The 24,518-nt window shown below is 40.1% G+C and overlaps 2 protein-coding genes across 2 annotated transcripts in view; one reads left to right on the forward strand and one right to left on the reverse strand.

Moving 5' to 3' along the window:
- The first annotated feature begins 218 nt into the window (after positions 1–218).
- On the forward strand, positions 219–4,430 carry FAM237A (family with sequence similarity 237 member A). Its single transcript, XM_023759611.1, has 2 exons — positions 219–634; positions 4,294–4,430. Exons 1-2 carry the CDS (start codon positions 223–225, stop codon positions 4,428–4,430), a joined length of 549 nt encoding a protein of 182 aa, XP_023615379.1. The 5' UTR covers positions 219–222.
- A 2,903-nt stretch (positions 4,431–7,333) lies between these two features.
- DYTN (dystrotelin) overlaps positions 7,334–24,518 on the reverse strand; it is a 48,067-nt gene continuing 30,882 nt past the window's right edge. Inside the window, exons 10-12 of the mRNA XM_023759321.1 lie at positions 15,840–15,999; positions 13,738–14,239; positions 7,334–7,437 (exon numbers count right to left, since the gene is read on the reverse strand). Coding sequence (XP_023615089.1) covers positions 7,334–7,437; positions 13,738–14,239; positions 15,840–15,999 — 766 coding nt within the window. The remainder of the gene's footprint in view (positions 7,438–13,737; positions 14,240–15,839; positions 16,000–24,518) is intronic.

Raw genomic sequence — 24,518 nt, forward strand, 5'->3', positions numbered from 1 at the left:
TAGGAGTACATATTTCTTAGTCTACACTATCCAGCTGAACAATGAATCATTTTAGATAGAATAGTGCTTGTGATATGGGAAAAATGGTAAGACTTCCTAGGGACAATGGTGTGTCTCCTTTGCTGGCATCAAGGTTCTTAAAGGCATCATTATTTTCTTTACTGAGTGGAGCACAAGCAGGGACTCATGTGAGATATTTCCATCATGTGCATTTTCAGGGCCATGGCTGATCCTGGAAACAGAGGAGGGCTCTACCGTCCCTTGAGCCTCACCTGCTCCCTGCTCATTGTGGGAATGTGCTGTGTGTCTCCTTTATTCTGTCATAGCCAGACAGACCTGCTGGCTCTTGACCAAGCTGATCCCCAGTGCTGGGAATCCTCCTCAGTGCTCCTCCTGGAAATGCGGAAGCCTCCGATTTCCAACACTGTGTCAGGTTTCTGGGATTTCATGATCTACCTGAAGTCATCGGAGAACTTGAAGCATGGGGCACTGTTTTGGGATCTGGCCCAACTCTTCTGGGACATCTATGTGGACTGTGTCCTCTCCAGGAACCATGGCTTAGGAAGGAGGCAATTGGCTGGAGAGGAAGAGGAGATCTCGGCAGTGCATCCACCGCACTCAGGGAGGAAACAAGGTGGCCAACCCCGGGTCCCGGGTCTTGAAAGGGTCAATCCAGTACGGATGTGCTGAATTGTGAGGAAGAGGGAAGTGGCTTTAGACTGATCCATTGCCATATATATTCCTCTCAGGGGTGAACCCTACAAGCACACACGTGATAAGAAGATAGTACTTCCTCTTGTATTTCATAGTAGCTATTTATATTAGAATATTGTCCTCATCCTTATACATCATGTGAACAGCAGCAAGGTAAAGTCAGAAAGATGAGTAAGGGAAAAGGAAGAGTCCCAAAATGCAACATAAAATTATAAAAGGATGCCCCTAAATTAACACTATTTTTTTTTTTACCATTAGCCTGAATATTGGGTCATAACCTGTGTTTACTTGCTCTGGACTTGGGAAGGTTGAAATACAAACCTGGGGAACATTCACAAACACATCAACTGTTGCCACTTTTAAATAAAACAAACAGCAAACACATTGCTTTCATGTAATTGGAAGGACTCCTTGAGATGTACTTAGCTGATGAAGTAAAAGGTAGAAAAAATGGCTGGCTTACCAAGTCCCTCCTCATTGCTTTTTAAACAAATCGCAAGTAATTAACTCCCAGCAAGCTGAATGATTAATATTTAATAATTTGGAACTTCTTACAAATTTAGAGGTTTTCACATCAGTAAACTTATATTAAAATACAATCTTCTCTGAAGGCACTCGATGAAATGTCTTTTAGAGAATTAGAATGAGGGAGAAACAGTCTGGAGCAGTGATGGCGAACCTTTTGAGCTCGGCGTGTCAGCATTTTGAAAAACCCTAGCTTAACTCTGGTGCCGTGTCACATATAGAAATTTTTTGATATTTGCAACCATAGTAAAACAAAGACATATTTTCGATATTTATTTTATATATTTAAATGCCATTTAACAAAGAAAAATCAACCAAAAAAATGAGTTCGCGTGTCACCTCTGACACGTGTGTCATATGTTCGCCATCACTGGTCTGGAGTAAGTTGAGAGATACCTTAGCCACATACGTATTGCTTTTGCTCCTTTCTTGGTGGTGTTTCAACGAATGAGCTTCCAATGCTTGCAGCAAGGGCTGTGTGAGTGGCAGTGAGTTAGTAAATTAGAATTATATACTTTAATAATTAAGTTATTAAATTATAAAATTAGAATTATTTATACACAAGTGGAACACTAAAGCATAACTAAATTTTGCATGCGTATATTTTATTGTGAGAATTCTTATGTATTTCCATAATCTATTAAAATAGCAATCAATCATAAGCGTTTCAGATGAACATTTTCCCAAGATATTGTAGAGCCTTTATATATCTAGTTTGTTTTCACCTTAGTAACTAAAAATCCTCATGATTTGCTGATCCATAAAGCCAGATACTATTGATAGATAAATTTATTATTTTAGCAAGTGTTATTGTAACTTAAACTAATTTTATGTTTTAGAGGAGAAGTTCTTTCAGCAGCTTAGCTTTAAAGTAGAAACACAAAACGAGTGTCTAAATGTTTGTTATTAACATTTAAACATATTTTGAACAGAGGCTGCAAGACATCAGTCACAGTAGGGACTGTACATTCTCCTCATCTACCTGAGTAGTCTAAGACTTTTTTTGAGCACACTTCAACATGGCATTTCCATCCTCCATTAACTTCAGCTTTGGGAGCCACTTCTTCTTGATACAGAGTTGCTATTGACCCAGCTGGTCTGCAAACTTTAACTGCAGTTGCTACGCAAGTAACAAGAGTGAACTTTTCACTTTATTGAAGTTGTTTTAACCTCTGACATAAGCAATTGTTTGCAGATCAGGAAACAAGACTTTCCATTTGGTTTGTACAATTATAATGGAAGAGTGTCTTGGGTCAAGAAGACACTATATCTAAAAGTTAAATCGTGGCAGGAACATTGAGATTTCTTCTCAAGAGGCTTGATTAAATCTCTAGTGGCTCAATTGGCCCTGGATGTACCTGTACAAATTCCGCACTTATTTTTCTTTTGCTACCAGGTCAGGGTAGGGATGAGGGTGAAGAGGTGTTAGTCTCTATTGTTCTCAGGGAAATCAGAGAATCAGGAAAATCATCAGAACAGAAGTCAAGAACTACAATAAGTGCCTTCATAATATGCAAAAGGTTCTTATTACTTTGATGTTTTGGAATAAAATAGTTTAAATACAGTTGAGAGATGTTGCTTTAAATCATGCTTTGTTAACAACAGAACTCCTATATACTTGTGTATGTTAATATGTTATATGTGTTAATATTGGGCCAACAAGTATAAACAATAGATACCAAAGAGCCATGTAATTGGGCAAGTTAATTAATTTACTTAGCCTTCAGTTTCTTCAGCTGAAAAAGAGGGATATAGAAAGAATTAGATGACCCATAAAGAGTCTACAGGCTCTCGCTTCTAATGTGTTGTGCGTCTACAGGAAGAAATGTACAAAAGGCATGTCTTTCATTCTGGGAAGAATCTGGAAGAGCTTTACCCCAAGGACAGCTTACCCACCAGGGTGATGGATGACCTGGACACCATGGCTGTTTGTAACAACGATAAGCAGGAACAGAGGAAGTCCAGACATGAAATGAGAATTCCAAAAACTCTGAGGGCTAGAGACATCATTTGAGAAAAAAATCAAAAGGTCATTGGTATTTAGTCTGGAAAGATAAGAGCTAATAATTGAATGCTGAAATATCTGGAAGGTGTGAGGGCGGTGTGCCAAGGCTTAACCACTAAATTATGATGAATTATATAAAGGCAGAGAGGGAGAGGAGGAGGAGGGTAGAAAAGAAGGAGGAAGGGCAGGGGGAAGGAGGAGGGAGATGGAGAAAGATAAAGGTATTAATTGATTTAGGAAAGAGTAGGCTGATGATAACTCCCAGTAGAAAATAACAGAGTAGTGGTTAGCTCATGGATTAGTTTCATGGGGCATGTGCCTTGATGGGGAATCGAACAGGCAACTTCCTGGTGCATGGGGCAATGTTCAACCAACTGAGCCACACTGGTTGGGTGACACCTGCTTATGTTTTAAACACTAAACAGAGGAGAAAACAATGCTTCAGATATATAAATAATTAAATGACAAATGCTTGGTTCTCTATTTTATTCGAAGAAATTTCCCAAGGAACATATTCAGAAATTACCCATCTAGAAATCTATTCTAAGGAGACATTCAGCGATATAACCAAGGATGCAGTATGAGGCTCTTCACTGCAGTGTTATTTATAGCAACAGGAAATTTGAAAGTCGCCTGAATGTCCCATAATAGGGTAATGGTAAACTAAAGTATGGCATAAAGTGTGTATGCATAAAACTATGGTTATTTCTGGAAAATTATGCTAAGGGTGGCTTCAAGTTTTTTCTTCATATTTTTTATACCCAAAATTATATAATGACCATTTTTATTTTTTAAGTCAGAAACATATCTCAATACATATTAATAAGAAAATGTATTTATTATAATTTAATTTATATAACTGAACTGCATAGGACACAAAATTGCATAAACACATATTTACATATACATGTCTGGAGTAAATTTATACAGAATTTTGATAGTAGAGTGGCAGAAACAGCAAACTTCCTTTTTAAAACTAATATATTGATATTTAATTAACCTGAAAAAATTCGGTGGCTTAATGATTCATTCCTTTTCTTTACTTCCAGGTGCACATTCTCAGCAACCAAGAATCCTTTCCCTGAAGAAGAAAAAGATTGAAGATTTGCTAAGCCTGTACATACGCAGGAGAGAGTCCAAGTCAATTGGAAAAGCAAGCAGTGGCCTTGAAATAAAGAGAAAATAAATCTAACTTCAGAGCTAACTCAAGCGTTGGAATTTAAAAATATATATATTTTTCTTGACAATTGATCATTTATTCACTTGAAATGGTGGGAATGTCCAGAGATAAATATTAAGCCACAATCAGAGTACTTAGTTTCATTCGTTTAGGCTGCTAGCATGTTCCTTCAAATGATGACCTTTCTGCCAGATCATCCCGCAGTCTGAAAGACTTAAAAGAGCTTTCAAAGATAAGTAGGGGTTGGGGGATACTCTTTGTATTCATTTTGACCATTTGTTTTGGGGTGCATGACATTGTTAATGAACTAGAGTGCCATACATTTAACTTGAATGCATTGCATGACTTCCAAGCCATTAACCACTGGATTGCTTATGCACAGGCATATTAATTAGCAGTTACTGATGACCTGTGATACCCGAATCTTGTTTGAAAGAATATTTTTGAATATTTTAACTGAATGATGCAAAAACAAAAAACACCTGGTGAATAAAGAATTCTTCTAATGAAAACAAAATTAATAAAAAGCTCTGGACCCCAGGCAATATTATTGAAGTCTCTTTATTTCAATATTTAATGTTATCATTAATAATAATCAAATCTCAAATAAAATGAGCATTAAGTTTGTTATTTCCAAATAAGCATGTTTTCAGTCTGATTAACTATGAAAACTTTATAATTGATTAGACTTTGCATTGAAAAGGAAGCTAAAAGTAAAATGAACAGCTTTATAAGAAAATTACCTGTAAGCATTTTTTTCCCCTTAAAATAAGCAGGCCTGAATGAGGTTCATAGCAGAGAAGTCCAATTAGCAAGCTTATTTGCATTCCACACACATTGCTCTTTTTATATCATATAATTATTCTATTTTTCCAATCATTCTATAACTGATGACAGACAACCAGTTTGAATTTCAGCTACATTAGCGATCCACTTGCTTTCTCCAGGTCCAAAGGAAACCTCAGTAAATGTTTTAACTGAAGGTTTAGGGCCCTCCCTAAGCTAAAACTCTTATCTAAAGGGTTATTATTAGAAGACTCAGCAGCATCTGAGGTTTAGCCACGCCCTTCAATGGAGGAAGCAGGTCTGGGGGAGGGAGGGGCCCAGCCCCAGCTTCTCTTGTTTAGAACGAGCACATCAGAGGCTGCCACGCTTCAGCTGCCATTTCTACGTGGGTGCATGGTTTTGCTTTCATGCCACTTTCTCTAATGTCTTTCATCATATTCTTTAAAAACATCCCACAAACTCATTACCTCTTACAAATTGTTAAGAAGATGCCACTCTCATGATGCTTACAATACCTGCCCCTCACATGTCACAGGGGTCTACACAACACCTGCTGCCCAAGTTTTCTTAAAGGGCCAGAAAGTAAATATTTGGTGCTTTGAGAGCCATCCAGTCTCTGTTGCAACTCATCAATGCTGACTTTGTAGAATGAAAGTGGCTGTAAACAAGACCTGAATAAATGAGCATGCCTGTGTTCCAATGAAACTTTCGGTTATGGGCCCTGACATTGGAATCCATATCATTTTCAAGTGTCACAAGATAATTGTTCTTCATGATTTTTTCATTATTGAAAAAGTCCTAACCACTCTTAGATCATAGCGTGTACAAAATCAGCAGCGGGTAAGATCTTGGCTGTAGCTTGCTGACTAGCATGCTTACGAAACGTGTAAGGAACAAGCTGGGATGAAGGAAGAAGGAGGCGATACATTGAGCAACAAAACTAAAATAAAAAATTTGTGATAAGCTGAAAAGCCAATTTAAAAATATTAGGATGAGATTGAACAGGGATAACTTAGTCCTAATCCTATCCAGTTGGATATCACTTCATTCTGGAAACAGTACTAGAAGTTATAGATCATATAAATAAAAGTTCAAGCCTCTCTAAATGTAACATGGACTATTCATTAAGATAATTGGTAAAACAATGAAATCATAACAATATTTACTGAGAGAAAGTACAGAGCAGTGGTTAGAGTATAAGCTTAGGAGCTGGGTTTGAATCTCAACTTCTTTATGCACCAACCAAATAACTTCGGACTAGTTGCTGACCCGCTTTGTGCCTCGGTTTTCTTATAAAATATCCACTTGCTAGGTTTGTTGTGAGGATTAAATGAGTTAGTGCATACAAGGTACTTAGAAACAAAGTGCTCTAATAGTAAAAAGTGTTAGCTATTACTTTGGACATCATTCAATTAAGCATCTGCAGCCTCATTATACATACAGAGAAAGGAGGCACACAGGTACTTTGGCCAACCTCATTGGAAGTGGGGTCTTACAGAGAAACAGTCATGTTTTAAAAATAAATTTGAAATCACTGTTGACTTATATACAGTTGTCAGAAATAATACAGAGATATCCTATATCCAGTTTCCCTCAATGACAACATCTTGCATAACAATAGCTTAATAATACAACCAGGAAATTGGTACAAGCCAGTTCATTCAGATTTCACCGGTTCTGAGTGCACTCAATTATATGTGTGTGTATTTAGGGGTTTTTTTGTGTGAGCTTATTCTCCAGCAAGAGCAACCAGATAGAAAATTAGCTCATCAATTCAGTAATTTAAATGTTGTTAAAGAAGATAGTTAGACAACTTCATTTAGATCACACACTTGAATATTCCTTCCAACGATTTTAAAGTAAGAATGGCCCTCTACTGGAAACTCAGCACATCCGGATTGGATTCAGCCACTTCTTCCCATTTCCCTCAACCACCCCTCACTCCCAAAGGCTTTGCCCTTAAAAACTAAGACACATGAGTAAGGAGATGGAAAAAAATAAAACTTTCTTCATGCTTCACACCAGACTATTGAGAGAGAGGGTAGAGACTTAATTCTTTCAGTATAGATTTTGAAAATATGTTTCTTCATCACCCCCAGGGGCCTTTAAGACCGGACTCCTTCTCACTTCCAGTTGGGCAAGGTGATTTGATCAACAAGGGCAGAGAAGGCCCTGCTCACCCGCTCAGCTCCACGATACAGGTCCGTGTTTACGGAAGGTTGAGGATCTGAAATCAACAAACAAGAGAGTCCTTCAGAGAAGGTACCTGTAGGTTCTCAAGCTGATATTTATAACGCTCCAGGACAGGGAAGAAACAGAATCCACCTCTCCTCAGTTCCTGATGATAATGCACTCTCTCTAAAGTAGCTGGCAAATGAGGTAGCTATTATTTACCAGGATCAATGACCCATCCAACCAGGTTGTGGGTTCTCAAAGGCATTTCCCTGGACTCCAAGCACAGACCTGAGTAGTCAGAAAGCCCACTCATTCTGGTGTACATCAGAATCATCTGGGAAGTGTCAGAAAAGCCTGCTAGTTCCTACCCAGAATTCTGACTCAGTATATACTTGATTGCACTAAGGAACCCAGATATTTGGTCCAACACTGTTCTGGGTGTGTCTGTGAGGGTGTTTCTGAGTGAGGTGAACACTGAATAAGTAGCCTGGGTAAAGCAGACTGCCCTCCCAGTGTGGCGGGACCGCATCCAATCAATCAAAGGCCCAAAGAGAACAAAGTCTGAGTAAGGGAACTTCTTCTGCCTGCCTTCCAGCTGGGCTGTCAGTCTTCTTCTGCCTTTGGACGCAGAATGAAACATCAGCTCTTCCTAGGTCTTGAGCCTGCCAGCTTTCGCACTGGAACTACCCTTTGGCTCTGCTGGCTTTGAGCTTGCCGACTACAGATATTGGGACTTGTTAGCCTTCATAATCATGTGAGCCAATTCTTTAAAATAAACTTCTCTCTCTCTCCCTCTGAAATATTGTGCCACGTTAAAAAAGATGACATTGCACAATGCCTAAGATATATTGTCAAGTGAAAAAAGCAAAGATACGTATGGGTGTTCTCCCAAAATGTAAACACACATTTTGAATAATTATAAAGGCAGTGTTTATTAAAATACATTTCCTTTTCAAAATTGAGCCATCAGCTGTTAAAGCGTGTATACATTTTTTTTGGGATACCCTATATAGGTAGACTAAAAGGATGAAGGAAAACTCACTAAACTGTTAATACTAGTTACCTCATGCAAAACGGGTAGCAAGAAGTGGAGGGCATGATAATGAATTCATTTCTTTAAAAAATCTTTGCTCAGGCATTTTAATTTTACAATGAGCATGTCACATAATAATATTCTTTGTGTAATTAATAAAAAAATCACAGACAATGAAAATATGGAAAGGCTTGTTTTGTTAGTTACACACTTGAGCTACATGTTTTCTATTGAACATAAGAGGAGAGGTTTTATGCCTTATTTACTCTATTTCCTAACATTGCTCCAGAATGACAAGGACCTTGAATAAACAGTATTTTATTGCCTGAATAAGAAACCTTGTCCAGAGGCAAACTTATTGTAGGATATTCTGTTTCTCAGTCCACAGTGATAAATATTTAAGACATGGCAATAAAGAAACAGGGAAGCAATAATCCATTTTATGCATGGAAGTTTTTTCTCATTGTTGGCTGTTTTCTTTTTAAGCTCCAGTCTCTTGGAATGTTAACAATAGCCAAAGATGTGCACCTAGCATGGGATTTGGCATACATTTGGAATTCAGTGCATATAGGGACTGAATTTCTGTAGCATATAGGTGGAAATGTTAGACATATCTATGAAATCAATATTCCAGAAGATATCACAATGAGAAAATAATTTCACTTGAATGTTAGTAAAAATCTGTCTGGTCTCTGAATGAATCAAGGATGAAGGAGATGGCTATCAGATTGACAGCTATGGAGGTTTAAAAGTATTAGGTTATTGAGTCTACGATTACCTTTCTGGGCAACTGAAATACTGAGCCCATGTCTTCCTTACAACAATAATTAATTAAGCAAACCAAGAGGAACGAATATCTACTGGACTCAGACCTCTCCCTTGAGCTCCACATGGTACATGTTGATCGCCATTCTGATACAGCCATTTGCATGTCTCTCAGACAATTCACACTTAATGTACTCAGAACAGAACCCTTGATTTGCCCACCTCCATCTCAGTGTTCCCCGCTTCCCTCAGTGCAATAGTGTATCACCATCCACCCAGGTCAAGCCACCGTCACATCTTACTTAGACAGCAACAGGCTATTACCTGGTCTTTTTGCTCACCCCCTTGCCCTCCTGCCAGCCACATTCCACACAATGCCAGAGTGTTTAAAAAACATGTATCTATTTCAAAATGAATGCCAAGCATCAAGCAAAGCATTTGGCACATAGTAAATGCTGGATGTTTATTTGTTAAATGAATGAATGAATGAATGCATGATTCCCAGGCAACATTTGAGAAGATTGCCTTCTAAATAAGTGAGACAAATAGTGTCAAATGTCTATTGCTGCGGTTGATAAAGTCTTGTTCTTTATTTTCTTACAATTTGCTAAATTTCATGCTTGATTTTAAGATTATTTAAAATAAGAATTTAGATGTTGGTTCCAGAGGAGAAAAAAAAAGAACAGGAATAGACCTCCAACATCTCCACCCTTAATGCCATCCCTCTACTCCTTTGCCTTCCCTTCTCATCCTTTAAACCTACAGTGGCAAATAGATGGCAAAAAGGGATGGGAGAGAAGCTGGGAAAAGGATTTCAGATATACACAGGATATTTTACTCAAATTAGAAAGAAAATAATTTAATGAGAAAGTGAGACTAGAATATTATGTCCTTTTCTTTCTTTTTTTTTTATCACCACTAGAGCAAGTCCTATTAGATGTTCTTTCAAATCTAATCCCTTTTGTGAAAGTTTGAACAAACTGCTACTGATTTTTCAATTGAACATTTGGGATTTCTAGAGGTTTGAGGATCCCTTTCTATACTTTATCTTTTCTATTAAGCTTCCATAGGCTCTTAAAATCCTATTATCCTAGGTATTGATACTGAATGACTCTATTCCGTTAATGTCAGCAATCACCCCCACACTGACCATCAGGCTTGTTGTTCTAATCTTATTAAGCCTTAAGTAATATAAAGGTCATTTTAATTTCCAAAATGTGTTGACTCCTTAGTAAAGCTCCAATCCAATAGGGTGGTCACTAGGATAATCACAACACTGGGTGAATACGTTAACGCTGTGTGAGTAAATCTTAGCATATTACAAATAGTAGATCTTTCTAATCTTCCCAACAATTCTCAATTTAAAACACACACACACACACACACACAACTGGGACAGCAAAATGATCAGAAACTTCCTGCTGTGGTCTTATTCATCCATGACAGAGACAGAAATAAAACGAAAGTAACCAATACCTTAATTTAATTTCTTTGCCTTTCCACATCTTCATCAGGGTGGCTATCATGCTTCTGTCTCGGATTCAGTTTTAGGTAATTCTAGTGAGCATCCATAGATTATACATAAATTATGGAGTGCAATTTTTATTTATTTATTTTAATCCTCACCCGAGGATATGTTTTTACTGATTTTAGAGAGAGGGGGAGGGAGGGAAACACACACACACACACACACACACACACACACACACCAATGTGAGAGGAAAAACACCAATTGGTTGCCTCCTGTATACACCTAAACCAGGGATTGAACCCACAACCTTTTGGATATATGGGACGATGCTCCAACCAACTGAGCCACCTGACCTCTAATCCATACTACCAATGGCTAAGTAGAACTTACAAACAGGATCATATTCAATACCAGACTAAATAAGGACATAAAATTAAGAAATATTTAAATAAGGGATGACAGTGTTTAATAATTGCAAATAGTAGCCATGAAAGTTAATATAGATCTGATGCCTAAAAGCCTCAAAGATATAAGACTAATATAAAATAAACTAGAGGCCTGTTGCACCGATTCGTGCACTGGTGGGGTCCCTCAGCCTGGCCTGCACCCTCACACAATCCGGGACTCCTCAGGGGATGTAATAGTGTGCGAAGCGGCAAGTAGCCTAGGAGGAGCCTGAGCCAAGGCCGGATGCCGCGCCGCTCCCACTCATCCCGGCCCCGCTGTGCCTGTGGCTGCCTCCGCTTGGTAAGCTTGTTGAGCAGTGCTTCTGCTGTGGGAGCACACTGACCACCAGGGAGCAGCTCCTGCGTTGAGCATCTCCCCCTGGTGGTCAGTGCGCATCATAGTGACCGGTCTACTGGTTGTTTGGTTGCTTAGGCTTTTATATATATAGATTACACTATAAGTTAAAATCTGATCAATTAGTATTTGCTGAATAATCATGAAGTATATAATACTCTAATAACAAAAAGGGAAAATGTGCATCCCTTTGATATAATAATGCATAATTTCTGCATAAGTATTTCAGTGTTTCTATTTTGGTTGTAAATGCAAGTAGAGGAAAAATTTTTGAGACAGATATTATTATATTTTCTACATTATTTAACATTGCTAATTGCATCTTTATTCATTATTACATCATCTGAATTGAAAAATAAACTTTACTTTTTCATGATTTTCCTTTAATGGTTGAGCTTGATAGACCTTAATAAAGTCACTTAAATTATGCATAAATCTTGCCTTAGCCGGTTTGGCTCAGTGGATAGAGTGTTGGCCTGAGGACTGAAGGGTCCCAGGTTCGATTCCAGTCAAGTTAAGGGCACATACCCAGGTTGCAGGTTTCCCAGCCCTGGCCAGGATATGTGCAGGAAGCAACCAATCGATATGTCTCTCTCACATTCAATGTTTCTCTCTGCTCTCCCTCTCTCTTCCACTCTTTAAAAATCAATGGAAAAGATATCTTTGGGTGAGGATTAACAACAACAACAAAAACATACATCTTTTATCTTTAGGTATCAAACTGAACACAGTGTGGGGTGTTGTCTTCCAAATATGTGTAGATCTAGTCTATTAGGAATCTGAACTGTGCAAAATAGCCGGCTTACATTTGTTGTGGCTGACCCAACACAACATTTTAGAAATCAGAAAAGATCAAGTGGATATTGACTTTGCTTTGAATACTTATCATGACCCCAGTGATGTTTAGATGGAAATACAGTGGGTGGAATCTTGTGTCAGCCTAAGAATCAGGCACAAGGAGTTCCTATGCCACCCTTGTCTCAGGCAGTCCGGGCATGCTTCTGGCATCTTTGTGATGCTGTTCCTCTGATATAATAATTATAACTCCCATTCCCTTCACAGTAGAGAATTTAGACTCACCAAGTAATTTCTTCAGTGACTTGGCTCTACCAAGTTCAATGGGTGATGACACTAAGCACCCATTTTATAGTCTACCACCTGTTATGGTCTACATTGAAATTTAGAAATTCAGAATTCCTAGCCCCCAGTATCTCAGAATTTGACTATATTTGGAGGTAGAGTCTTCAAAGAGTTAATTACATTAAAATGAAGTTTTAAGGGTAGGTACTAAACCACTATGTAGTATCCTTATAAGAAGAGGAAATTGGATAGGGGCATGCACAGAGGAAAAATGGTGTGAAAACACAGGGAGAACACAGCCATCTACAAGTGAAGGAGAAAACACCAATGATGTTGACACCTTGATCTCAGACTTGCAGCCTCTAAGGCCACTAAGAAAAAAAATGTGTGTGTGTGTGTGAAATGTATCTATCTACTTATTTATCATTTTATTATTACTATTTTTTCTTAAGCCAACCAGTCTGTGGTACTTTGTTATGACAGCTCTAGCCAACTAATATATCAACTCAGAAATATTTTGAGAAGACCTCCTGTGAAGCAGAAACACATGAGAATGTTATCCTTTGTTTATCACAAGTTTCTAGATGAATTGTACTCTGACATAAAAGATCTTAGGTTTTCTTAAAAAGAAATGGATGTAGATATCAATATCAATATGCTAAGATAACAAAATGCTCTATAAATAATACATCATGCCAAAACAGAAGAAATAACTATAGGAAACAAGGATTAAAGAAAAGATCCTTTAGAATTTAGCAATGAGTCATAGTTTATGAAGAATATGAGGAAGCTAATGATGATACTACTTATAATATGGAAACCTTAACCAATGATCCTCTAGAAATAGAGCATAATTTTACCTATTTTTAAATGGTAACATGAGGCTGACCAGTTATATGTTTTACTATTGATAATAGTAATTGCAATAAGAAACTAATAAGCATTTGCTGAATTCTTGGTATGTGCCCGGTGCTAGACTAAAATCTCAGATGGGTTATCACCTTTCATGCTCACAGCAACTGGAATGAATTAGGCAGTACTAGAAATCACGTTCAGAGATGCTACTGATGTGCAAAAGATTCACTACTCTGACTGGTGATGAATTGTACTTTCTGGATGAATTGTAGCTGTTGGGCTAATGTTATAAAATCAAGTGTTTTTAAAAGGCCATCACTATCTCTATTGATTGTGAAAAATCTTACCTGGTGGCATTTCTAGAGTGAAGGCATCCATAAGTTTTGATAGCAGTTCTTGCAGTTCCTCTTCTTCCAGCTCATCCTTTTCCTCCTGGATGTTAACTGTCTCTTTCCTTTCCATGGGTGGCAGAGTAGGACTGTGGATTTCCGTAGGAGCATTCTGGGGGGTGTCCTGTAGCAGTCCTTCCTGGGGACCGGTTGGGGAGCTAAAGATTTCCTTGGCGGTCTTTTGTGCTTGGCTTTGTGCCCTGGTGCTTTGTGTTGACGTTGGCTGCAAAATGGCCTCTGGTGATTCTGAATTTGGTAGAGCATGCTCTACTTTTGCTTGACTTTGTTGACTTTTGTCAACCACAGGGGGGTTAAGAAAAGGTTCCCATTCCGGACCATCTGCACTGGCATTCTTGCTCTGGGAAGAATCTTCTTCCTTCCAAAAACTTTTATCCTTTTCATGGTCACTCTTGGAAATCATATTTTGATAGGAAGATGGATGGAGTGGCTGAAACTTTGCCTGGAGAAAAAAAAAAGCTTTACTTATGAAGAAATTAACACTTATCTTGCTTTTTTAAATATATGCATTTCATTTTAATATTCCAAAAGGAAATTGTAATGTGATATTTTTTCTGCTCTCTAAATACATTAATCTAATGTATGCTGTTAATTCAATATCAATCTAAAATTGTCTACAAAAGTTAAAACAGCTCAGATATTAAAATATCACAGGGAATAATCACAATGAATTAAAAAAATTTTGGGTTCTAGATACTCAGATCCTAAGATTGTAAGGAATTTCTGGAAACATCATCCTATATTGAATTGATAGATTAAAAATGGAGTGTAAAATAGATATGTTTTCATATTCAATGTCCTTTAAGAAACAATTTCTTATGTTTTGGTGTAGTATCAAAGATCTCCAATTACCTGAAAAGTCTATGAAAATACTCTTTTTCAACTGCAAATTTGTGTTAGGCCACACTTATTCATATACTAGAGGCCCGGTGCACAGACTCATGCACATTGAAAGGAAATTAATTAGAAGGTGTCCAGTGGGGCGGGACTGGGCGAGATGGGCCTGACACACCCTGGAGCCAACCTCCCGTGGCCCCTCCCCAGCATCTGCAGAGAGGGATCCCTCCAGCAGTGGGGTCCCTCAGCCTGGCCTGAGGGGATCGGGCCAAAACCAGCAGTCCGACATTCCTTGAGGGGTCCCAGAGTGTGAGAGGGCACTCTGCAAAGTTGCTGTCACTCAGCAGCACCTGCATTTAGTGTCTGCCCCTGGTGGTCAGTGTGCGTCATACCTACCGGCCGGTCGACCAGTTGCTTAGCCTTTTATATATATAGATTTCAACCAAAGCATCTTGGCACAGATTGAATGCTGAAGCAATCATGAAAATCCAGCTATCTTTTATTAAACCATATATTAAAGAGATTTCTTAAAATTGCAAAATGATGCCACACTTCTCAGTCTTAAAAAATATGTAGTTACTGCTTAAAATTGTTATTTTATTTTTTAAATCCTGACCCAAGGATATGTTTATTATTGATTTGAGAGTGGGGGGGGGGGGAGATAGAGAGAGGGAGAAGAGAGAGATTTGTTTTCCCACTTATTTATGCAATCATTGGTTGCCTCTTGTATGTACCCTGACCGGAGATTGAACCCTCAATCTTGGCATATTGGGAGGATGCGCTAATTAACTGAGTTACCCAGTCAGGGCCTCCATGGCTCAGTTTTAATTTTGATTATGGAAAATAGTGATAGATATAACCCACAGAAGCTCCTCGGGAATCCTAAAAATATTTTAAAGAAGGTAAAAGGGATAATGAGACCAAAAGGTTTAAGAATGAAAGCTGTAAAGAACCTCTTTGCCCCAGGTCTATTGTTTCTAAATGGTACTAAGTCTGTTCTCTCCCAATGGCACTACCTTCACGAAGGGAGAGGACAGTCTGGAAAATGAAAGCTGGAGTGGGTCCAGGTATGAAGAGGAGAGGGAAAGGGAAAAGGCTGGTCAAGGTGAGATGCGAAGTTTCAGGCTGCAGCCCTCCCTTGACCAGAGGATTTGAGGTCAGACTTTCAGGTAGTCCGGGTGGCCAGGGTCTCCTACATTTTATACCTGTAAATCCTGTCCCATTTGCTGTAGCTTGGTCCACAGACTGTCCTGGTTGGCTGTGAGTTCGTGAATCTTTGTTTCAAATCTGCAACATTTTTCTTCTTGGGAGGTGTATATGGCTTGCAACTTGTCTTTGTATCGGTTTAACTGTTTTTTAAGGAACCTGGAAGAAACAGGTCTGAATGGGTTGAAAGGGCAAGAGGCCAGCAGACTAAGTAGAGGCGTGTATAGCAAGATGTACTCCAGGTCCCCTCCGTAGGAGAAGATGCTGGAGAAACCTGTGCCTTGACTGTTATCTAACACTAGAGGCCTGGTGCACAAAATTCGTGCACTCGGGGTGGGGGAGTCCCCCAGCCTGGCCTGTGCCCTCTTACAGTGTGGGAGCCCCATGATCGATCACCCCAGAGAGGAAGGGAGAGAGATAGAGAGTTAGAAACATCAATGAGAGAGAAACATCGATCAGCTGCCTCCTGCACATCTCCTACTGGGGATGTGCCCGCAACCAAGGCACACACCCTTGACCGGAATCGAACATGGGACCCCTCAGTCCACAGGCCGACGCTCTATCCACTGAGCCAAACCGGTTTCGGCGGCCTGTGCACTCTTACAGTGTGGGAGCCCCGTGATCAATCACCCCAAAGAGGTAGGCCCCACCCACCTATCCGGGGCTCCTTAATGGATTGCCCCAAAGAGGTAGGCCAGAGCTGGAGGTCCTGCCTCCATGCCGCGCATGCAACGTCAAGTCCCCGCCCACCCATGTGCACCTCGCTGCACATGCAGCCTCCTGGTGATGGATTGTGACAGTATGAGGGCGTCACAGTGTGACGGCGTGAAGGCGTGATGACCATTTGCACATTAGCTCTTTATGATATAGGATTGTTCACCATGTGCAGCTGTCCTTTGGGTCTATTGTAGTATACCTGATTCCACTAAGAATTTCACTGGCTTTGAGAGGTTTTAGAAAACTCATCATGCAAACCTTCACCAGATGCTAAAATCTGAACATTGACTTTATTCACTATCATTTTGTCTAGAAATACTCCAAGTAAAAGTAGTATACATGCCATGGCTAAACTCCTGACACCTGTACTCCGGCAGGTGTGTGAAGGCTTTATCCTTGTTCCCCCTGGAACCCTCTTTCCCTCAGGTTCTTGCTTTGCTCCCTCTCTCCTTCAGTCTTTGCTCACCACCATGTTCTTAGAGAGGCCATCCCTGACCACCCTACTTGAAATTGCAAATCAGAGCCCCCACCCTCCACTCCAGTACCTCCCATCCCTTTCCCTGCTGTAAGTATCTCCATGGCCTTGTTATCGAATTGCCACAGAGTGTGAACAGATCTTAGATTCTGACTTAGTCTCCAGCCTTCAAACAGTCACATTACGTGACATAAAGCCTGTTTTTCTTATATATGATTTACTCTATTGCTTAATAACTGCTTACTGTCTCTTTAGTCTGACAACTTTTTTTTTCTCTGTTTTGCTTGTTGCCATATCCTCAGGCCATAGCCTGCAATAGTCCCTGTTACAGATATGTGTCCAGTTCAAAGTGGCTTACTAAAGTACAATCTCATTCTTTGAGCAGTGCTATTGGCATGTTTATTGAATTTGGAGAAATGTACAATCTCATTCTTTGATCAGTGCTGTTGGCATGTTTATTGAATTTGGAGAAATGTACAATCTCATTCTTTGATCAGTGCTGTTGACATGTTTATTGAATTTGGAGAAATGGCTCTTTGTGAGAAATGCAACATTTTTTACTGTTAGAGCCTTTGAAATTCCTATTGCTCCTGAACTTGGAGAGCTCTTGGAATTTAGTTTGGGCTTCCATCAGAAGCAGGCATTTCTAGAGGCTGGCCTTCAAACTTCCAGACAGTCTCACTCAGGAAACAGGACCCTGACTCTAAAATCCAGAATCATAACTGAAGTTTCAAGTATATCTTTATGGTGGGTTTTCAGAAAGGAGTCTGCACAGGGATTTGATGTTGCAGACAATCAATCGTTCTCAGAAGGCCTCCCTAACAGTGTCATCCGTGCCTAATGTGCTTGTTATGACCACTAATGATGCTGGTTTCTCTGTCTCCCATGTTGCCCCCAACTCCTGTCCTCTTTCTCCTCTCTCTCTGGACTGTCCTCCATGCTTGGACAGCTAGAAGACATGTACCCCCTTCCTTCCACAATCCAGGTGAAAGTAGGTAAAGCCCTACTTAAAGTATTGTTCTTTTCTTACTCCATTTTTTTTAAAGGATAAATTCTCCTGCAGAGTTTTTGATGAATATAATTTACCCGATACCAAGATTTCCATCAGCTGGGAGCCCACTACTTTCCAGGCAAATATCCATTGTTCACAAGCAATTCAGATTGTTTGAGAAATAATTCCTTTCAAATGATCTAAAATCTTCTTTTCTACACTTTAATCTTTATCTGTAGCTTGAATCTCCCATGTAATGGGCTTTCAAATAGAATGGGAACACTCCCAGGCCCAGTGACTCACACAGGGAGCAATTTCGTTCCTTGATCAGCACCTAGCGGAGGACAGAGTAATAGACAGGTAACTAGTGATGGAATGATGCTCTTTCTTTTAGTGTAGTCTGAGTTGCCTTTTAAGTAGCCAGTGACACAGTGTTGGCTGATGTTGAACTTAATTAACTATATATCTCAGGTCTTTTCCAGACTATTTGTTCCAGACTATGGGCCTATAATTGTAGGGCTTGCATTTAATCCTTTACAATTTGGTCTTTATTAATTGCCCCAATGTTCTAGACCAGTGGTCGGCAAACTGCGGCTCGGCAAACCGTGGCTCGCGAGCCACATGCGGCTCTTTGGCCCCTTCAGTGTGGCTCTTCCACAAAATACCGACTTGTGCGCATGTACCACAAAGTTTCAATCGCACTGTTCGTGCGCGCCCGCACGTGGTATCGCGAGCCGCGGTTTGTCGACCACAGTTCTAGACTATCACGTTTTAGTGAGCCCAGATTGTCATTCAGCTTATTGTCTAGGCCAGTGGTTCTCAACCTTCTTGCCCTTTAAATACAGTTCCTCATGTTGTGACCCAACCATAAAATTATTTTCGTTGCTACTTCATAACTGTAATGTTGCTACTGTTATGAATCGTAATGTAAATATCTGATATGCAGGATGGTCTTAGGCAACCCCTGTGAAAGGGTCATTCGACCGCCAAAGGGGTCTCGACCCACAGGTTGAGAACTGCTGGTCTAGGCCATCTGGTATCATGTCACACACATTTGAGAAGCATACCCTCTACTATTTTATCCAATTCATTGATACAAATAATAATGCAGAGAGAAACAAGGACAAAGCCTTCACATAGATTCATTCATTAATCAGCCTCACACTTTGGTGTACTTTATGTTAATAAATACCTTACTAGGAGACCGATGATGTATATATTTAGTGGGTAGGAATTATATAAAAGGAAATAACTTATTTTAAAATAATTAGTTTGAAATAATTATTCTAAGAAGTAAGTTTTAAAGAATCAAAATTGCCTTTTTATTGCTACACCACTTTCCTTAATATTATTTCTAATTTCCTTTTTCTTATACCATAAAAAAGATTAAAATTGCTTTTAACATTTGAATTATTTAACTTATTTGAAAGTGTTATTAAGCACCTCTTCATGAGTTATCACAGATTTTTAAAATGTCCCTTATCTGTCATACATTTATATTATGAAGCACATCTCTTTCTCTCTTTCCATATATATTGAGCATCTGCTAAATAACAAGCATTGTGCCTGAAAATCAAGGTCTTCCCTCAGGGGGAACTTCTCATTGAGGATCATGAATTCCGTCTTCTAAAGAAATGACAACAGGAGACAGGAACTCAAGGAATAATTAATCCCTTGAGACACAATAAGATGGTCGACAGTTTCCAACAAACCTAATAAACCCGGTAGAAAGTTGAATGCTGTTGGGGGACGTGTACTGATTTCTTTAGAAGAAGGGAAAACACACACACCAGACACACACAGAATCATACTTCGCTGAAAATGCTTAACCAATTTTCAAGGACTGCAATAAAAACTCAAAACATAATTTAATTAGCTGGTTGATCTCTGTTATGTTCAACTATTCAAATAGAGACAAAGCCCCCTTTTATCTTCATACTGGAATCATAGGATTTCTATGTTTAAGGAATATCTTCTAGATTTAAAAAATCATGGTAAAATCATTGTAAAAAAATCATTGTATAAAAGCAAAAAGAAACGCTATTGATTTGTTTCTACTGTCAGTATTTGTGCATGCCCGTGGTTCCTACCTTCTTTCCCTATGGAGCGCATTAATATATTCATGAGTCCTCCACAGTTCATTTCTAATGCTGACTGTGGCCTGAAGAAGCAAGAAACAGAGAAAATAAGTTTTTGGTTTAAATTTAATCCACATTCCTATCATAAGAACATGATAATGATATATTTTTTTTAAAATTTCATTAGTTACTATTTTTAAATGTGACTAATATTTGGGTTTATGTCATCTAAGTGTTTATATGCTCAAAGTATCTCTATATATAAAACCCTAATATGCAAATAGACCAAACGGCAGAACAACCGAACAACCAAACAACTGGTCGCGATGACATGTGCTGACCACCAGGGGTGCATGTGAAACATGACATGCATAGGCAGCAGGTGGCAAAGTGCAGAATATGGCGGGCATTGGCTGTGGCAGGATGGTGGAACAGGTGAGCAGGGGCACCAGACCAAGGCGGGGTGCCAGTCGCTGTCATGGGGGTGAGCCTCTGGTGGTTACTGAAAATTCTTTGCTCCTGTGTGCCTTGGTCCCACCAGGTGCTCGCACCTGCTGCCGGTGCCCAGCGCCAGCCCCAATCACAGCGCCATCAGCAGGTGCGAGTGGGGCCGGCTCCATCAGAACGTGGGAGCAGGGCTGCCGGCAGACAGGGGACTGGGGGTCTTAACGGGAGGGGCCAGGAGGGGGCCCAGAGGATGAGCCAAGACCCGCCCCTGTGCCCACTGTAGCCGCATGGCCCACAGTTTCTCTCAAGGTTCATGAATTCGTGCACTGGGCCCCTAGTGGTCACATAATATTATTTTTACATAAAAATTTCCTTTAGCCCTAACCGGTTTGGCTCAGTGGATGGAGTGTCGGCCTGCAGACTGAGGGGTCCCGGGTTCGATTCCGGTCAAGGGCATGTACCTTGGTTGGGGGCACATCCCCAAGAGGGGGTGTGCAAGAGGCAGCTGATCGATGTTTCTCTCTCATCGATGTTTCTGACTCTCTGTCCCTCTCCCTTCCTCTCTGTAAAAAATCAATATTTTAAAAAAAATTTCCTTTAAAGATAAACATAAAAAAGAGTTTTAGATTTTTTTGTTGTTTGTTTTAATATATTTTTATTTATTTTAGAGAGGAAAGGAGAAGGAGAGAGAGATAGAAACATCAATGATGAGAATCATTGATCTGTTGCCTCCTGTTTGCCCCACACTGGGGATCGAGCCTGAAACCCAGGCATGTGCCCTGTCCAGGAATTGAACTGTGACCTCCTGGTTCATAGGTCGATGCTCAACCACTGAGCCACGCCGGCCAGGTGAGTTTTAGGTTTTAAAATTAAGTTACAATAGTCTTTTGCTCAAATTAAGTTGCTGCCCAGGACACCTCCTTCTCCAAAAGCATATGCCAAAGCAGTTGGGTCACTTGCTCTCTCTTGGCTCAAGAAATCTTTCACTTCTATCTTTCACCTTCTACTTAAACTTTTGTGTCTTTCCACTGATGCCGAATAGGATGTGTACTTCGCATCATCACTTCTCTTTGAGTTAATAATAGTCAGCTCTGCTCTCATTTAGAATTCTCCCACAAAACCTTGTCTCTCACATCACACTTTGCAACCCAAGTGCAAGTCCTGACCTGCCCCAGGCTGGCTCTGGCTCCTGGGGCACCATGTACCAGCCTTTGGCGCCCACACATCTGGATGGGAGATGGGATCTCATTACTCTACATTTGTAACCAGCTGTGGCTACGCTCCGTGACCTTCTCCCAATGAAATTTTTTCAGCAAGTAGATTCGAAATGCTTCTTGGTTTTTTAAAAGTGTACATTCTGCAAATACTTAGTCATGTATGCATTTTTGAAAATAGATAGACTGAAGTCTGCAAAGGTATAACTCAAACAGGTTACATCTGGGGAACTAGGGGCCAGACCTGGGTTGAGAATTGTGGTTGAGAAGGGCTTTACCTTTACCTGTGATATTTTAACTTTTTATAAGCCAAACTGATTCAGGTGTTATTTATACTGTTAAAGATGTTTGTTTGTTTTTAATCAAAGAAAGATTAAGCTGCAGCAACTTTAACAATGAAAAAGAGATCCAAGGGAGTAAAAGGAAAGTAAAATAAAGAAGAAAAACTCAAACAGCAAAACCTCTTTAAAATTTCTTCCTTCAGAACAAATACATGTTAAAGTGAAAAAAACAAACATTCTGCATTGTGAAATGGCTTTTCTTCCTCTTTTCTTGGAAACAGGAAATAGAGCAGCTCTTCCTCTGTCCTCACACAAGTAATTCCAGCTCTCTGCCAAGTGACGCCAGGTGTTCTGAGGGGTGTCTGAGTGGCTCCACTTACGGAGCTGATGACGAAAGTGCACACAGACCTGAAGGAACATCCCAGAGGCAGCTGCACAGGCTGCGCGTTAGTGGGTGGTCACAAGACCTACTCTCCATTCATACTTCTACCCAGAAAAATTTACTGAAATATCATTAAGGGTCCAGTGTTCTAGGGTTTTACTCTTGGATTCTGACAATTGTTAAATAAATAGTACTTATGTAAGATAAAGACAACAAAAGATGAAAAATGACTAGCTGCTTAATGCAACCACCAAAACTCAAATACTCAAAACTGACAAAGATAGTATTGAGAAAGAGAGAGAGAGAATGATACTATTCTAACTCACATGTTGCAATTCTAAGTTTTAAAACATGAGCAAATCAAATTTAAAGTGGATTTAAAGCATAATCCACTACAAACAAATACAGCTTTTAGTTCCAGCAATGCCAGGGATATTTACTTATCAAGGATTCTGTTTTGCGAATGCAATACTTCCAATAAGGGAAAACATGGGATAATTTTGATTGATGCTAAAAAGGTATTTAAAATAAATAAATTTGATGACTTCTGATTGCGTACCAAAACACTTAAAAAATAGGAAAAGAAAATGACTTCCTCCTCATTGAAAAGAATCTCAAACCAACAACTATCAGCATATTTAATGGAGAAACACTAGGGAAATACCCCCATTAAATCTAATCCCATTTAAGATAAAATAAGCTGCCCCATCATCTCTTGCATTATTCATATTGTTCTGAAAGATCTGGAGTCTTTCAGGAATGGAGACATGAAACAGAAATGAGAGGTGTAAGTACTGTACAGAGAGAGACCAAAACATCTTTTTTCCCCAGACCACTTAATTTTCTATCTAGAAGCAAGAGATTAAACCTAAACCAATATTTGAAATTATAAGAGAATTCAGAAAGGTTTGTCTTTAAATGATAACTATTCAAAAATATATAACTTTGTAATATGCCATCACCAATAATTAAGAAAAAGATATAAATGAGAAATGCCTTTATTCACAATAGCAGCAACAACAGAAAATACCCAGGGTGCCCTAGTGAGAACATAGAATGATAGGAAGTAAGCTTATCTTGTAACGCTGCCAGAACCCAGCATGCCCCAGGTACCACGGGGCCACTGACAACAAAGACAGCAGTTTGAACTAGCACAAAGTTTTGAGAGTTCATTGAGGAAAACATGTGTATGTATACCCTACACATATATCCCACACGTATATCAATATATACATATTAGAGACCCGATGCACGAAAATTCGTGCAAGAGTAGGCCTTCCTTCCTCCGGCTGCCAGCACCAGCTTCCCTCCAGCACCTGGGACCCAGGCTGCTTCCCTCCTCCGGCCAGCAGCAGGCACTCAGAACCTGGGCTGGCTTCCCTCTGGCCCAGCTTCGTCAAGAAGGTCATCCGGAAGACATCCAGTCTAATTAGCATATTACCCTTTTATTATTAAAGACTAGAGGCCCGGTGCACAAAAATTTGTGCACTCAGAGGGGAGGGTCCCTCAGCCCAGCCTGTACCCTCTCGCAGTCTGGGATCCCTCGGGGGCTGACCACCTGTTGGCTTAGGCCTGCTCCCCGATCGATTGGGCCTAAGATGGCAATCAGACATCCCTCTGGCAGCCCAGCAGCCCACGGGGGATGTCCACTTGCCAGCAGGGAGCAGACCTAAGCTGCAGTCAGACATCCTTATCGCTGCTGAGGAGGCAGGAGAGGCTCCCACCACCACCGCTGTACTGGCAGCCATCAGCCTGGCTTGTGGCTGAGCAGAGCTCCCCCATGTGGGAGCGCACTGACCACCAGGGGCAGCTCCTGCATTGAGCGTCTGCCTCCTGGTGGTCAGTGTGTGTCATAGTGACCAGTCATTCCCAGTCTTTCTGCTGTTAGGGTCAGTTTGCATATTACCCTTTTACTATATAGGATAGAGGCCTGATGCATGGGTGGGGGCTGGCTGGTTTGCCCTGAAGGGTGTCCCGGATCAGGGTGGGGGTCCCCACTGGGGTGCCTGGCCAGCCTGGATGAGGGGCTAATGGCTGTTTTCAGGCTGGCCACACCCCCTTTAGGGTGGGAGTCCCCACTGGGGTGCCTGGCC

Source organism: Myotis lucifugus, unplaced genomic scaffold (genome assembly GCF_000147115.1).
Source record: "Myotis lucifugus unplaced genomic scaffold, Myoluc2.0 scaffold_3, whole genome shotgun sequence".
NCBI classification, from domain to species: Eukaryota; Metazoa; Chordata; class Mammalia; order Chiroptera; family Vespertilionidae; genus Myotis; species Myotis lucifugus.

What these genes read in the sequence shown, in the direction of transcription:
- FAM237A (XM_023759611.1), top strand. Translation starts at nt 223, where the DNA reads ATGGCTGATCCTGGAAACAGAGGAGGGCTCTACCGTCCCTTGAGCCTC. An exon ending in GCACTCAGGGAGGAAACAAG is followed by an intron (nt 635 to 4,293) that starts GTGGCCAACCCC and finishes CTTTACTTCCAG; the next exon opens with GTGCACATTCTCAGCAACCA.